Source organism: Lipotes vexillifer, unplaced genomic scaffold (assembly GCF_000442215.2).
Source record: "Lipotes vexillifer unplaced genomic scaffold, Lipotes_vexillifer_v1.1 scaffold359, whole genome shotgun sequence".
In the NCBI taxonomy this organism is placed as follows: Eukaryota; Metazoa; Chordata; class Mammalia; order Artiodactyla; family Lipotidae; genus Lipotes; species Lipotes vexillifer.
In genome coordinates this window covers 868,564-885,349 of record NW_006778638.1, presented here as the reverse complement: position 1 = coordinate 885,349, position 16,786 = coordinate 868,564, and the positions used below count along the sequence as shown (strand labels likewise).

General features: G+C 43.5%; 1 protein-coding gene across 4 annotated transcripts in view; it reads left to right on the top strand.

Moving 5' to 3' along the window:
• Positions 1–4,536: 4,536 nt before the first annotated feature.
• TPD52 (tumor protein D52) overlaps positions 4,537–16,786 on the top strand; it is a 41,242-nt gene continuing 28,992 nt past the window's right edge. For 3 of the 4 annotated variants that reach the window (XM_007451734.1, XM_007451736.1, XM_007451733.1), the window contains exon 1: positions 4,615–4,753. In XM_007451734.1, the coding sequence (XP_007451796.1) occupies positions 4,615–4,753 (139 nt within the window). Of the gene's footprint in view, positions 4,754–16,786 lie in introns of all 4 variants that reach the window. The other variant, XM_007451735.1, reaches the window with a different exon arrangement.

Here is a 16,786-nt window from a genome sequence, read left to right as displayed (position 1 = left end):
TGACACGTTCACAGGATCTGCTATCTGTGGCCTGGCACTCCTGTTGGGCAATTGCATCGTCTGTCTGTGTGCCCTTCAAGCTCCCTCCAAGTAAATTTTTGTGTGTTATATAGCTTTTCCATAGACTATCTCTTGAACTCTTTCAAAATTAGGGAGAACCTGCCTAGACATATTTGAATGATGTGTTAACGGGCAGGTAGAAACTTAATATTCTTTGTAGTCATTAGTACTTAACTCCGTTTCCATTTGCACTAACAGGAGTCATCCAGTGGGTGTATACTTTACTGGCTGGAATATTAACTTCTGAGCTGCCCATGGGTGCCCTCTGCTGACACTGCAGTGCATACACACTTTTCTGGGATTTCTCCTCTGCCCACTTTCTCTTTTGGTTGATTGGTCTCTCCAATTATCACACAATTATGGATCATGCAGTGCAAACAGTTTTGGAACCTGCTTTGTTTACTGATATCAAGAATGTCTTTCCCTGTAAATATATGTATTTCTACGTCATCATGTTCATGTTTGCATAGTTTTCTATTACGTGAATGTTCTATTTAGCATTTAAATAATCCACTTATAGGAAGCATTTGTATTGTTTTATTTTTTCCATTTTATATAGCACTAAAGTGGACATTCCTTGTATACAAACCATTCATATGTGAATTATTAAGTTGAACCTGATAAGTGGATAGGAATTTGACAGGTAAAAATATAGGGAAAAAAGACTGGTTCGAGAAAATTGCCCAGGCCAAGTTTAGGATGTATTCAAGCAATAGGAAAATCAGGTTTGGCTGAAACGTGATGGGGTAATAGTGCGAGATGGTTGGAAAGTAGGTATTGTAGGATTCTTTCTATTGAACTGATAGACTCCAACTCCACCGTAAGTGAAGCAGAATCGAAATTTCTCTGTTTAATAACTGGGAACCCCAGGGCAGCTGGATCTAGGGACTCAGATGCTCTTGCTCTGTCCCTTTGCTGTCACCGATTCTCCCTCTGTCCCTTCCCAGGTTCTGCACTGGTTCTCTTGCCTGTTGGCATGGGGACAGAAAGAGCTCTCAGCTCCCCCCAGCTGGACATCCAACAGTTCAGGTTATGGGAAGAGTCACTTTCTCCCATTACTCATTGAGTAAACATCAGGGAAGGCCTGTAGTTGGTGCTTTTGGGGTCAGATGTCTACCCTTAGACTAGTCCCTGTGAGCACGGGGATGGGGTGTCTGCATGGGCCAGATCTGAAGCGCTAGCCCACGCCTGTGCCCAGGGACAGAGGCGGGAACCATGGAAGACTCTCCCCTGGGAACACTGTGGAGGAGGTGAAGCGGGGTTCTTCAAAGAAAAGAGGGTGCTCAAGAGACAAACAGGAGATGTCTGCCACACTGTGGGGTGCTGGTCTGTACTGGAATGCTTCAGGTAGGTCCGAAATCTGTGTGGTCAGTGATGAACGAAAAGAGGGGAAGGATGAAAACGGCATATTATGTGTACACGTTGGATGAAGAGCTCTTGGTGGTGCTTCAGTATAGAGGTGGAAAACGTGGAGGTGATTCCTCTTGCCTGGACTGTGGCAGTAGACTCTGAGTCCCCCCTCTTTTTTTAAAAAAATAATTAATTAATTAATTTTTGGCTGCATTGGGTCTCCGTTGCTGCGCACAGGCTTCTCATTGTGGTGGCCTCTCCTGCCGCGGAGCACAGGCTCCAGGCGCACAAGCTCCAGCAGTTGTGGCACACGGGCCCAGCTGCTCCGCGGCATGTGGGATCCTCCCAGTGAGTCCCCCCTCTTTTAGCCTCTTTCTTTCTACAGTGCATCCTATACTCTTTCCAGAGTCATCTTTATAAAACATTTTATCCTGTTTCCCCCTGGCTCAAACACCCTCTGTGGCTTTTTTTGCACATTATATTAAGTATACAGATTTGTCACTCAAGGTCTTTAATGGTCCGTCCCTAAGCTACACTTCCATTTTTTATATCTTACAGCTCCCTTCTACTTAGTATGTGAATCTTGAGCCTACTGAATTTTTTTGCCATTCTATTAACATATCCCATGCTTTTTCTACCCCTGGTTCGCTGTTGTTATTTTCCTCACGTGCTGGAATGTATTGACTGCGATCTGACTGGAGAACTACAGCTGGTTCAAAGAGTCAGATTTTACATAACGGTCCTAAAATTATACCTAAGCAAGTAGAGTAAAAATTTGAGACGTCATTTAAATTCTGAATGCTCATGTTTATAAATAAGGCATGCAGTGTCTGCATAAGCTGTTATTTCCTTTCTTCACGCCATGTGGATTAGAGCGAGGACAGCAGTCCAGAATGCAGCCCCTGCCCTGGAGGGAAGGCTGTCCGGGCCCAGAGGGACTGGCAGGTGGACACATCACATCCTGTGTGCTGCTGGCAGAAGGGAGAGCTGGAGAAGGCAGGGCTTCCGAGAAGAGGTGGCGTTTCTGTCTGAGTCTTGAAAGATGAATGAGCTTAGCAGACAGAAAAAAGGTGGCATTTCAGGCAGAGGGTGTAGCATGGGGGTCCACACCAAAGATCAAGGACATGGGAATTTTGAGGGTTCTGAGGAGCTTGGAGGTGGCTGTGGCTTGCTCTGTTACCTGTGTCGGTGCTAATATCTTTTATCTTAGTTCCGGCTGCTGTAATAAGTTACCACAGAATTGGGAGGCTTATAACAACAGACATTTGTTTCTCACAGTTCTGGAGGCTGGGAAGTTCAAGGTTGCTTGATTTGATCCTGGTGAGAGCCCTTTGCCTGTTGGCAGATGGCTGTCGTCTTGCGTCCTCGTGTGGTGGAGAGAGAGCTCGAGTTAGCTCTCCTTTTTTGGGGAAGACACTAATCCCATCAGGGGCCCAATCCTCTTGGCCTCATCTAAACCTAATCATCTCCTAATACCATCATATTGGGGGTTAGGGATTCAACATATGCATTGTGAAGAGACACAAACAATCAGCCTGTACCACTTTCTCACGCTTGTGGCTCAAGGAGGAAGCATGAGAATGGAGAAATGTTGTTTTCCACCAGTGACTTGGTGACCACGTGTAGAGTGTTGAAAGGGTCAGGGGCCCCATTAACCACATCTAGTCCAAGAACGTAACTGTGATGCCTGCCCTGTATTGGTAAGAGATACTGTGGATTTCAAGAAACCAGCCAACTCATTTTTTCCAATAATAAAAAAGAAACCATTTATTCTATTTCTAAATGTAGAATAAACAGCATTTATAGTTGCCCAAATTTTGCTATCTCTTAGGAGAAAAACACAGATTGATTTTTTGTTGTTGTTGTTACAAGTAAACTTTTTAAAAACTTAGATAGACTTGCCAAAAATAGAGTACAACATGAGACTAACAGAAAAAAAAATTGAAGATAACTCTTAAGATGAATATAGACTGTCTTGGTGCGTATATATTTTATACACTAGCCACAGATTGTTTTGTTTCATGCTTAAAATATTTTGTTTCATATTTGCTTCCAATCCAGGGACAGTATATTGAGCTCCCGTTTTATCAGGTGGATTTGAAAAGGGAGAACACGGCCTTTTTTTTGTTACGCAGTAACAGACCATCTCCCGCCTACAGGAGGGGTGGCTTTTATTTTCACCTCTTTAATATGAGCTGAGCCACGTGGGTGAAAGCAGCAGGAACCGTAAATGCTGTCACTCTGGCAAAGGCCAGGGTTAGCTCAGAAAGGGTCTGTGAAGAGGCTGGAGAGTGGATCTGGTGACTTAGAAGTTTTGTTTTATAAGCCAACCAGGACGGTTGCTGTGCAGGGTGTGTTTGCACCCAGGCTATTGCCACCCCTGCAGGCCTGACCTTGGTTAACAAGGAAGGGGCAGGGGGACCTGGGCGCTTCACCTGCAGGGCTTTTCTTCGTTTGAAACGGAAACACCATCTTTGCAGAAAAGGGAAGGGAAGGGAAGGAAAAGAAAGGAGAGGAAGACAAGTCAGACTGACATTTTTGTTACGCTAAAGCCAGACGTTGCTTTAGATAAAGTCACCTTGGAAATGGAGCTTTATTTCTCTACCAAGCCACACACAGAAAGCTGGTCGCTTAACCAGGAAGCTTCGCTCTCAGGACTCCACTCTAATCCAGGGTGGAAAAAAAGGAGCCCCCAGATGGCATTTGCGGGAGGTTACCAGCTCGTAATCCTTCCTTGTCCTAGAAGATTAAGTCTGCCCTGGTGTAGTTGTGGTCAGCTGAGTGAGTGATTTAAAAAAATAATAAATTGTGGTTTACTTGTCAATCTGCCAGTGCCTGACATTTGCTTGAACTGTTTGTACATCGGGGCCATGTTGCGGCACCGGGTCCTCCTTTGTTTACTGAAGAATGCTCCAGCAAGCTTGGTTTCCTGTCCAGGTTGTTGGTTGTTGGCTGAAATGAACAGCAGGTGGTGACTAGAGCCTTTCCTCAGGTTGCTGGGGAGAAGTCATTTATTAAACAGCCCTCTTGTCCCAAGGGCGTGGCGGCTGCACCTGGGCCAGGAAGCCAAGCTCTCAGAAACCTGGGCTTGATTTTTTTTCGCGAGGTTGCCCAGTGCAGTGATCCAAGGGAATACGGGCAGAGCAGCGCTCAACCGAGGAATAGCAGGCGGTGATAGAACTATGCGTTCTGCATTCATCTGGAATGGACAGTAGAGAGATGGATTTTTACGAGGACTACCAGTCCCCGTTTGATTTTAACACAGGAGTGAACAGAAACTATCTCTACTTGTCTCCTAGTGGAAATACATCCCCACCAGGATCACCTACTCTTCAGAAGTTTGGTAACTACTAGTTTTCTGAAGTTAAGTTTGCTGTAATGAAACCTGTACACAACTTGGGATTTGCCGGGCCTTAAAATTCTTAGTGTAAAAAGGTACCGGGATATTGCTCTGTTGCCACTGGTTCGTAAAGCTGCTACAGATTCCAAGCAGAGAGCTAGATGGCTCATTAAATATTTAGAATATATGTTATATATTTAAATATATGTAAATAAATGGGAACTTAGATTTTATTTATTTTTTAATCTTGTATTGGAGTGTCGTTGATTTACAATGTTGTGTTAGTTTCAGGGGTACAGCAGAGTGATTCAGTTATACATATACATATATCTATTCTTTTGCGCATTCTTTTCCCATACAGGATATTACAGAATATTGAGTAGATTTTAAAGGTAGAACTATTTGTATGGGCGTTAGAGGTCTTCTGATCACCTTGAGTTCATTGAGCTGATAAATAACAAAAATGGGGGAATCCGAACGCTTCTGGTCACCTATGTAATTTATGAAGATCCCCCCTCCCCCCATTTTGTCTTTGCAAAAATGAGGCTGAAGCATCTGAAACACTGACTAAATTCAAGGTTCTGCTAAGGGAGGGCCTGGATTTTGTTCTGGAATACTGTGAGCAACATGCAGAAATATCCAGGTGAGAGATTTTAAGAGGAAAACTCAAAGCTGCTATACCTTTGGAAGCAGTCATTGCTTCCCATGTGCTGCTATAAGGTTGCTCTGCAGGCCCGGGGCCACCATCAAGGAAGAGCTCAGTTTATCGGTACTGGCAGCACAAAGCTGGAAGCAGCCTCGGCCACGTCCAGACCAATCCCCTCATTTTACAGCCAACACTTGGAGACGGTTAAACGACCTCTGTGACTTGCCAGAGAAGTAAGCAGATTTTCCTAGAAGTTAATGTATGAAGAGTAGGTCACATTTCATTCTTCTTAAGCTTAAAAAGTGGGTAATTTAGAAAAAAAGATGGTCAAGGCCACAACACGAAACCTGGTTGTAAGTATTTTAGGGCGTACGCTAAAGCAGCATGCCTCTCACCATTGGTCACAATCCGTGGCCACCTGTGGGGGTGTAGTTTGGATTTCCAGGAATGGAAAATTGTTGACAGTAACAGGGTAGAGTTGATCTCCAGAAGTTGGGGACTGGCAGGCAGCAGCTGGGTGCCTGCCCCCAAAGGATGACCTCCTCCATCCTCACCTCTCAGTCCTATGTGTAGGAAATGCTTCAAGAGCAACACACAGTAGGAGCTCAATGACAGAGTGAAGCCTAAGTGACATTGGCCGTGGGAGCTGGGACCGTAGTGACCTGACCTCAGGTAGGTCTTGGTGATCAGTGTGCAAGGCTTCGAGATTCCCAGGAGGATTCTGCCGCTCGTTTGAGGTATCTCTCAGTCTTTTTATGTCTCTGTTCCACCTCCTTTTACTTTTCCCAGCTGTAGTAGTTGCTGCCTTTGGATGTTTTCTGTTAAAACAGAAGCAGTGGGTAGGGTTGAGTGTGGCAAATTTTGAACAATTACCTCCCCAGTTCCTACCAGCAATCTGTAAGAGTCTGGGCTCATGGGATTAGACACAGAATGATTAAAAAAAAAAAAAAAAACTGTTAAAACAGAAGCAGTGGGTAGGGTTGAGTGTGGCAAATTTTGAACAATTACCTCCCCAGTTCCTACCAGCAATCTGTAAGAGTCTGGGCTCATGGGATTAGACACAGAATGATAAAAAAAAAAAAAAAAAAAGCAAGTGAACAACAAAAACTGAAAACAAACTCGTGTACCCACCAGTGCTCATGAGATTTATTAGTTTGTGATAATTTAAAAAAAAAAAGGAACAGTGGAGAGAGCAGTAAGACGAACAGAAACCACCATAAGCAGCCACCTAGTAAGAACATGGTGATTCTAAAATAAGCAAATCAAAGTGGGGATCTCCAGTCTCTGTGCCCAGGACTACTCGGGGCACAGGAAGTCTGCAAATCTGTTTGAACATCAAGTGTGAGGCGTAGATGGAATGAGTACTGGCTTCTGTTTATGTGCAGCCTTTGTATTTCTAGATAGGAGTGCTTAGAATGGATTCCTACATTATAAATCCATTTAAAAGCTCACGTGGCTATTGACCACTACGCATTTTCCTAATCAGCAGACAAGTAGTGCACAAAAAGGACTGATGTTAAAAGGAATCATACTCAGAAAGGCTGGGAACACTGATCTGAAAAACATATTCTTTGATATTTATCCAAAATGCCATCATGGGGCAAATGAGAAGGTAACAAGATTTAATCAGTGGGTAGAATGTTCCTCAGAAGCAATCTGAGTGAAGGACAGGATGAGGGCCAGTGCCTGGAACAAAAAGAGGTCTTTTATCAGGGACTTTAAAACTCTCTTGGTACAGCCAGCCCACGTTCAGAAATGCCTTATACTTCTTGATCCACAACTCTCATAGATACAAATGTCAGTAGCTGAAGCAGAATCCTGTGGGACAGAATTTATCCTTACTATGTGTGATGTACTCTGATATTTTATATTATTCCATTTCTTCTTTTAAAAATGCTCATTTGGTACTGCTAAATGGATCTCACAGTGCATAGTTTGAAAAACACTGATTTCAGATTCTGGAGTACAAAGCTCCATTAGGGGTGTCAGTCTTTTGTTCACTGCTTTTCCCCCAGCACCTGGAACGGTGCTTGACAGCTGTGGTTCAACAAATATTGTTGGTTGAATGAATGAGTGAATGAATGAATGAATGAAATGAAACTGGCAAAGCGTAAATCACACTGCAGTTCATTTTACAGATGTGAACATGGAGGCCAAGAGAGGTGTTAAGTCCCCGAATCACAAAGTTTAGCCTAAGTCGGGACTCATACTCACCCTCGGTTCTCAAACGAGTGTTTTTTTTTTTCCTTTGGTTTGTTTGTTTTTTGATCACAGGAAATCTCCACCTGTCTGGTAACGGATATCATACAACAGGTTAATCATTTAAGGCCTAACCTTTCCTTTGGTCAAGGGTCTTAAGTGGGGTAGTTTGTTGATTCCTCATGTGCCGCTTGGACCTGAACTTTCCATGTGGCCATGCGGTCAGCAGATTGGCCTCACAACTGGTTTCCTTGGCTGCATTTTTCTCTTCCATCCTGTGAACATCTACAAGGAAAACTTCCCAAATGTTATTTATGTAGACTCGCTCTTTCTCTTAAGGATTTTCTAACGTACAGAAAGATGCAGCCCCAGTTTATAAAAAAAAAAACCCTTTGGTTATTTCTAGTGGTTTCAGGAAATAGGAGCCATTTAAAACTCTGACATTTTAGTTTCGTGCTGTCGTATTTGAAACCCTAACAACACGGGAAAAACTCGAACTGAAATGTCCTTTTCATTCTCTTTTATACCCCTTCTTGATTTCTACTCTGTGCCATTCTCTCTTCTTTTTAGGGAAGGAGTCATCGCTTCTTGAAAGTTTTTCAGGATTGTCAAGGTCTTAAATAGCAAATATATGGTTTACAAAATAAAAATCTGAGCAGAATTGAAGAGATGTAGAACCTTCTTATTCCTACAGAGGAAATTTGAGGGTGGAGTGACTTCCCCGTTGGGGATCCCCAAATTCCTCCATGGCTGACCTTTCATGACCCCCTTTCATGGAGTGCCCCAGTTTTTCCAGTTTTACGCTTGATTGGGGCTGTGGGGACAGATGGCTCTGAAATAATTGGCTAAAGATTTTTTTTCCTCTCTCTCTTTTTTTTTTTTTTTTAAGATGAAAGAGATTCAAGGGTCAGTTTAAGAATATCTGGAGAGAGGTTAACCGGTTTTATCAATATGATTCTGGCTACAAATTTTAAAGATTCTTGGTATGGTGAAAACTGCATGCTGTGGGATTGGTTCTAACTCTTGGAACTCCGGCAAGTGTGTTGGGAAATAAAGCCTTGATATAAATTCTTTCCTCATTAACAAAGAATGTGTTCTTCATTATGTGTCTTACACACTTGTGTTAATTAGGACTTTAAAATTCTCTTTCTATATTAACCATAATTAGTTATTCATCTTTACAATATATTGCAGATCCAAAAAAAAAAAAAATTTGGAGAGGCGCATGAAACATTTGAAAATACGAATATGTTGTCCCTTTGCTGTCTTTTCTTCCTCCTCCACTCTTCCTGGGAAGTGAAGTTCAGGGAGGGTGACCTTTTTTCTTGGGCAGGAAGTTGACTGCTGTGTCGGGCCCTGTTTTCAGAGTTGAGTACCAGGAGCACGGTGGCCCGTCTGGCCAGAGAGCTGTCTTCCCCGTTTTGCATCGGTGCTGTCTGCCTTCCCTCCCCGGCTTGCAGGAATCTCCTCTTTGATGACCCTGTCACTGCCCAGTTCATCTCCTGGGTTCCTGGGTCTTTCCCCCTGTGGAGTGACTCGAGTTTCCTCAGCTTTCTTGTTGCTTGCTGTCTCCACGACAATTACTCCACTCATTTTTCTCTCTTAAGGTTTTACTGTTCTCACCATGAGCAAATATGGGAAAATCACAGCCTTAAGGAGTATCAAGGTTTCACAGCCCGTGCTCCGGAATCTCTTTCTTCTGAAAATAATCAATGTCAAATAGCAGGTGTCAGAGGCTCCCTTGCCCAAAGTCAGTGGGGCACTTTTGCCCCCCTGTGGGCATTTGGCCACATCTGGAGGAGATTTCAAGACGATTTGGTTGCTACCACTGGGTGCAGGAGGGGATGCTGCAGGCACTGAGTGGGTGGATGCCTGGGATGCCCCATGGGACGCTGCATGGGATAGCCCCTGCCAAGAACTGTCCTGCTCTAAATGTCCACCATGTCACAGTTGGGAAGCCTCATCTTAAGTGGATCCTTTGCTTTTAGGGTCTCTTAAGGATAACCACTTTGGTGTGAGGACCTCCAAGTATTCCTCCCCCTCTTCTGGATTTTGTTACATCTGGAAACAAAGAATAAGGCACAGAAAGTTGGAGCCCCAAGCACAGACTTTTAAGGGGAAAAATTTTTATCTTGTGATCTTTGTGGATATGACCACTAAAGATGTTTTGGACTATATGTTTATATATATATATATATATATTTGTTTTTGGTATCTCTAGGTTACAAAAAGGGGCTGCATATTTCTTCTTGGATGTGCTTAAAGAAAACAACCCCAGAGACTGAGGTTTCTTAATTCCTCCTCTTGTCTTAAAGCCATCGTTGCCTCTTTGAAGACTGTGTAAGAGAGGTGTATACAGTTTTACTTTCCAGAGAAGCTTCTAGGCCTTGATTATCCTCTTACAAATTCTCTCTTGGGTAGACAGTGTTAACATTCAGACTTCAATAGCTGATACCTTACACTTCTCTTGTGGCACCTTCTTCCCTCCTAACTGAATGTTCTTGGAGGTGTGGCTGATGTTATATTCTTCCTGCTCTGAGACCATTAGCGCCCCGCCTATTCAACCACAGAGCTTTTGCTGTGTACGCACCTTCTGTGTAACATGAAGGTAGGTGCCCTGCTCCAAATGGTAACAATCTATTAGATTATGTATGAGACAGAGTTGTATTGCTTCAGAAAAGTGACATTTTACGTCTGTTTTAAATAGGTAAACCTTTTGAGGTGAAAGCAGTGAAGTGAGAATGAAATACATAAAATAAAAAGAGGGGCAAGGTAGACCAGGATGGGAGACGGGGTTCCTGTCTCTCCCTCTGACTCCACGGGGTGCCTTCCTCCAATTCATTTATTCAGAGAGTATTGCTGAGTATCTCCTGTGTGCCAGACACTCTGCGCCAGATACTGTGCGGGGCCGAAGCTACGTGTTCGGAGCGCAGTGCTAAGGTCAAATACTGCCCAGCCGGCTGTGTTCTAAGTACAGTAGGCAATATACGGAGGGATATTAGGCCCAGAGCAGCCCGGGTCACCAGGTCTGGAGAATTTCCTCCAAGAGCAGGAGACTTTTCCTACTGGTTTATTGAAATGAATGGGACTTGGAAATAAGGAGAGGGTTTCAGGAAGAGAAAATAACATGTGCAGAGACAGAAAGGAGAGCATGATGTGGAAAGAGAGGGTGAAGGTGGTTGTACGACATCGTGAATGTAATTAATGCCGCTGACCTTCATGCTTAAAAATGGTTAAGATGGCAAATGGTATGTTATATATTTTACCATAATAAAAAAATCAGATGGGGAAAATAAGTAAGGGAGGCAGCTTATCTTAACTTACTTCTTAATACGTTCCTTAAAAAAAAATAAACCCGTCAAATAACATGTTTGCAGAGGAACTGCAGTTTGGAAGGTGCAGTGAGTGCACGGGGGCGGGTGTGGGCGTGAGGACAGTAGCAGGAGATGGAATAGGTGGGCTCCAGATTTGTCAAGAGCAGTGAGCTTTACTAGGAGGTGGGCAGCCATACGAGGACGTATGGCAAGGAGTGCCGTGGTCAGAGTCATGTTTTAGAAAGATCACTCTGGTGGCAGGGCGGTGAATGGATTGGAGGGGACACAGACCATCAAGGAGCTTTGCGGGCAAGAATCTAAGCAAAACATGGGAAGAGCCTTGACTAAGGCAGGGGTAGTGGGATTGGTGGTGGAGGGTGAAGTGGACTCCTTGGGAGAGGGAGATGGAGGCACATCTCAGAGAGGTAGGAAAAAATGCAGGGAGGACAGTGGGAGGTATCAGCACCGGAGACTTAAGAGTGAGGTTCAGTCTGCGCTACCTAGAGATGTCAAATGAGATCATGACGGAGGACTGTCCTTAGTTGAAGGGGCGGAGGAGGGGCAGATGCTGAGGGAGGAGTTAGAGAGTGATGGGAATTGAGGAAGTGAGCCTTGTGAATCAAGCATCGTGGACGAGGAGAGAGGAAATCGCCAGGACGACTTGTAGGACCCAGGAAGGTGAAACAGCAAATCCTTATCGAACACTGAGTATGTGCCCACCCTTGATTTCATGGTCCTTTAAAATATTCTTATAAAAAGAGAGCTAGGTGGGATTATTGCCTTTTTTTTTAATTTATTTTTTTTGCGGTACGCGGTCCTCTCACTGTTGTGGCCTCTCCCGTTGCGGAGCGCAGGCTCCGGACGCGCAGGCTCAGCGGCCATGGCTCACGGGCCCAGCCGCTCCGCGGCACGTGGAATCTTCCCGGACCGGGGCACGAACCCGTGTCCCTTGCATCGGCAGGCGGACTCTCAACCACTGCGCCACCAGGGAAGCCCCCGTGCATACTTATTAAAGTCAGCTCAGTTCACGTTTTCCTGAAACATTTTCACGTGCATCGCCTGACTTATCTGAATTCCCTTTCAGTTAGAAATACTCCATGTCTGTTTTATTTATCTTGCTCTCACAAAACGCCTGTGATACAGCCTTTCTTAGAAGAGAGGTCTGTGATTTTTTTTAAGCCACTGACACCCATTCTGCACATTTTGAGGCACAGCTACAGTTGACAAGCAGCGATGCCACAAGGACTGCCTAGCTGGCTGGCTGTACAATGATCTCCAGTTCAAAGATGTAAAATGTAGAAGAAAAAATTGTGTCTCAGGACTGAAGGGGCACCGTTCTCCTGGTTCATCCCCATCGCTCCCTTGGCAGTGCGTCTCCGACCTGGGCAACCAACACTTCTGTCCGTGGGCTTCAGCCTCTCCTCCCCAGATGCAACTTTTCAGGGGGATCCCACGCATGCAACTGAAGACAGGCTGGCAATCTGTTTGCACAGCTAGAAGAAGAATTAAGCAAGTGGCTAAAATGTTAGTAACCCGATGGAACGAATTATCACTGATTTGCAGTCACTTGGGCTCGATAATGGTATCTGTGACTTTCAAGCCAGGCACCCTGTGTGTTCTCACACTTTCAGGGAACAAAAAGCCCTCTGTTCCAGCTTCCCTTCTGGCCTGCTGTTTGTTCCCCCTGCTCTTTGGAATTTCTCTACGAAAAGTGTACATGAAGGAGTAAGAGTTTAGAGTCAGAAAGACCTGTGTTTAATTTCTGTGACTCTGGGCACATCACTGAACCTCAGAGAACCTCAGTTTCCTAATGGAAGTAAATACTGCAAATACCGCTTCGCTCATTGGGTGTTGGTTGTAAGATTCTTGCCTTTTTTTTTTTTTTTTTAGATAATATGTAAATGTGTCTCCCCTCACGATGGCTGGTATATTAGATCTCAATAAATATGCCATATTTTCTCCCTCTTCTCTTTTAAAAATAGATTTCTGTCAGACTCTGAGGAGGAACATTAAAATTAATGATCAAATAAGAATTTTTGAATTATTTGTAGTTTTCAGTAATCTATATTTAAAAAAAAAGTTTATTGGGATATAGTTGCTTTACAATGTTGTGTTGATTTCTACTGTACAGCAAAGTGAATCAGCTATACGTATACATATATATGTTTTGAATATCCTTCCCATTTAGGTCACCACAGAGCACTGAGTAGATAGAGTTCCCTGGGCTATACAGTAGGTTCTCATTAGTTATCAGTAATCTATACTGATATACATTTCCATGTCCCAACTTTCATGTTATAAATGAGAAATTAATATCTTTTTTCCAGCATGCCAGATTCTACCTCTGCAATAAATACTCTACTCTTACTGAACAGATAGGTTATGGGATAATACCTAGAAACATATAACAAGGTTTGAGGAAACTATATGGTTGGAAATGATTAAAAGACTGCTTTTGACCTACTCTACCATTTTTTACAGTCTTATTTGTTATTGCCTTTAGGTATCTCCCAAGTCTGACCTTCAGCCCCCTACTCTTGTCTTTATTTGTGCTGTGTACAATGAATGATTTGAAATTTTATTTTCACATAAAAATATGCATGTTCAGAGTCCTAACTCCACCATGTATTCAGGTATGTTACCATGGGCAAGTCGCTTAACCTCTGTAAGCTTCAGTTTCCTCATCTGTAAATGGTGATGGTGATCCTTGTCTCACAGAAGTGTTGCAAGTAAATGATGTAATGTATTGGGACCACTTAGCTCAGATTTGGATATAAATAGAATGCACTTTGTGGTGGCGGCTATGGTTATTAATAATTTTCCTAAGTCATGACTGTTAGGTTTTGCAGGTGATTTCGAAATCTATGTTTCTGTTCTTCCTTCATGTCCTTAATTTTCCAGTTTTTTTTTTTTTTTTTTTTTTTTTTTTTTTTTTTTTTTTTTTTTTTTTTTTTTTTTTTTTTTTTTTTTTTTTTTTTTTGGCGTTACGCGGGCCTCCCACCGCCGCGGCCTCTCCCATTGCAGAGCACAGGCTCCGGACGCGCAGGCCCAACGGCCATGGCTCACGGGCCCAGCCGCTCCGCGGCACGTGGGATCCTCCCAGACCGGGGCACGAACTCGTGTCCCCTGCATCGGCAGGCGGACTCCCAACCACTGCGCCACCAGGGAAGCCCAATTTTCCAGTTTTTTCCCTAGTCGATGATCTTAAAACAAACCTCGCCTTTAAATTTTAATGTTGATAATTTGCTGCCACCTACAGGCTAATATGAAAAAAGCAGAACGTGCAATTACCAGCTTTCTTAGACTGAGGATAAAATCCCAAGGTCATCTTGGAGGTCCCGAAGCTAACTGTGGACAACCCCAGAACGCCCTTTTCTGAGATTCTTATATTCCCTGGTAGCTCAACTAAATTCTTGATTAATATCAGAATCCTCTTAGATTCTTTCTGGAATTGGGCAGTTACGCGTAAAGCATTATTAGTAGTCAGATACTGCATCTTCCCCCATAAGTAGATTTGCAAAACAGTGTTTATTAGAAAGTGTGAAAGAGGCTTTGCTATTTAAGGCATGGTTTAGCACCTGAGATTTTTGTTTGTTTATTTATTTATTTGGCTGCATCGGGTCTTGGTTGCGGCACCCAGGCTCTCCGTTGCGGTGCGCAGGCTCTAGAGCACGCAGGCTTGGTTGCCTTGCGGCATGTGGGATCTTAGTTCCCTGACCGGGGATCAAACCCGCATCCCCTGCATTGGAAGGCAGATTCTTAACCATGGACCACCAGGGAAGTCCCAGCACCTGAATTTTCTTGTGCTTTGTTGTGTCCTGTCCTAGTTGGAGAACTTGAGAGGGTCTGAGCAAAACATTAAAAATAAAATAATGTTTGTAATGAACGCTGTTGTGGTTCTTATTCTCTTGCCTCATATGATCACTGCCTGTATGCTTGTATCCCATCCTCAGTCTCACGCTCTTTTGTCAAATAAGCTGGTATAGGGCATACATTTGCAAGCGCACATGGACCCTCCTCAGTGGTTTCTGGCCATACATAGCACGGCACCGTGTCCGCAGTTTGATATGACTCAAGCTGGAGTAAGAGGTTCCAGTGCCAGACAGCAGGAGATGGGGCCAGTGAGGCTTGTGTGCTAAACTACGTGGTCGAAGTTGCTTTGAAAACAACAAGGAGCTACTAGAGGAACCATTTTAAGCTGGAGAGTGACATGATGAGATTTCTATCAGTACTTGGGCAATCTGCTTGAAGATATTTTAGAGGGGACCCACAGAAGCAGCTATTCGTTGAGGCTTTCGATCCACTGATTGTACCTGTCACGTATTGTCTTTGCATGAGAGGACTTGAAGGCGATCCTATTTGCCACTCTAGTTTGTGGTTTTTGAATTGTTTTATTTGTATTACTTTTATGCCTTTAACAATTCTGTAAACACCTTTCAGGTAGGCACTGTTACGCTACTAATTATTGTTATTGTAATTATCATCTACTCTTATGCAGTTAACATACGATAGATCACGTGCAAGTGTCTGTACCTTTTACACAATGTACGTACATATACTCCTCCTGGGCTTGCCATGGCGCTGGCTGCTTGTCAAACAGCGTGCTTGTTCTCTGTTGGTCTTCCTCTCTGCCTGCCTCTTAAGTCTGTCATCTGCCACCTGGCATCCTGCTTTGGGCGGATGCCACATTGCCACTGTGGTGAAGCCAGCCCTTCCCAGAAGTGGACGTGAGGGCTGGTGGGGAGCAGTGTGATCCCTGGAATGCTCACTGGCAGAGCAGGAAGAGGAGGAGACCTTTTCCTGGTTCCCTGTGCAAAAAAGCTGTTGCCAGAGGAGACTGTGAACGCCCACAGCTGGGGCATGGGAATGGATGGCAGGACTGCGACCAGGGTAAGGCGAGCGAGCCCTCGCCTCAGGTGTAGAATTTAAGGGGGCACCGAAAAGCCCTGCAATCAAGATGAGTTTTATGTTAATGTACTGTTTTAAGAAGATTAAAATTGAAGGAATCCATGATGAACAACATACTAAATAACATTTTAAATAAAGACGAGATCAGCAACAGTGCTATGAAAAGCCACCTTTGGAGCCTGAGGCAAAAGGAAAAATCAACCATACTGAGCCTGTCTATTTAAAAATTTGGTACTTTGTTCACCGTGGATTCTTTGAATTAACTTTGATTTTTTAAAAATATTACATTAAAATACTAAAATAAAAAATATTACATTAAAATATTAAAATAATAATTAAAGTAATTTATATTGAGTTTTTTTAGTGCCCTCTTAAATTTGTCACCCTCACTGCCCACGCTCTTAGCCTTCCTTGTACTTGGTTGGTTGGGCCGAAGAGAGGGGAGACTTGCCGAGAGGCAGGTGGCTTCCTGGCTACTCTCTGAAAATACCAAGTTCTTCCTGACGGATGACTAGACATTGGCTCTATTCCAGGGCAATGGGTGTGGCAGGAGTGGTCATAAATAGTGTTTTGGTAGAAATATTATGTGGGTGTTGGTCATTTCTCTGAGTATATAATTTAGGATTTTTAAAAGGGTATCTGGATGAGATACATATTTTTAAAAAGCTACAAGAAGGTGTCTCCTACTTCCACTAACTAAGGGAAAGAAATGGAATAAAATTTCTTTAGATAGCTCTTCATTGAGACTGTTAAGAGTTGAATCTGATTAGTAGAGGAAACTAAAGACTTACAGTCTCCTTCCTTTGGTTACTATGAATTATTAGTCACGCGGATTGACTAGTTAAGCATTTAAAGTCTTGGGAAGATCCCATTCTTGGCCTCTTAACTCTTCTGCTTTGCAGTAAGTATATTGTGACTGGAGAAATGAACAGAAGCAGAGAGGGTGCTGTATTTTTTTTTTTTTTTTTT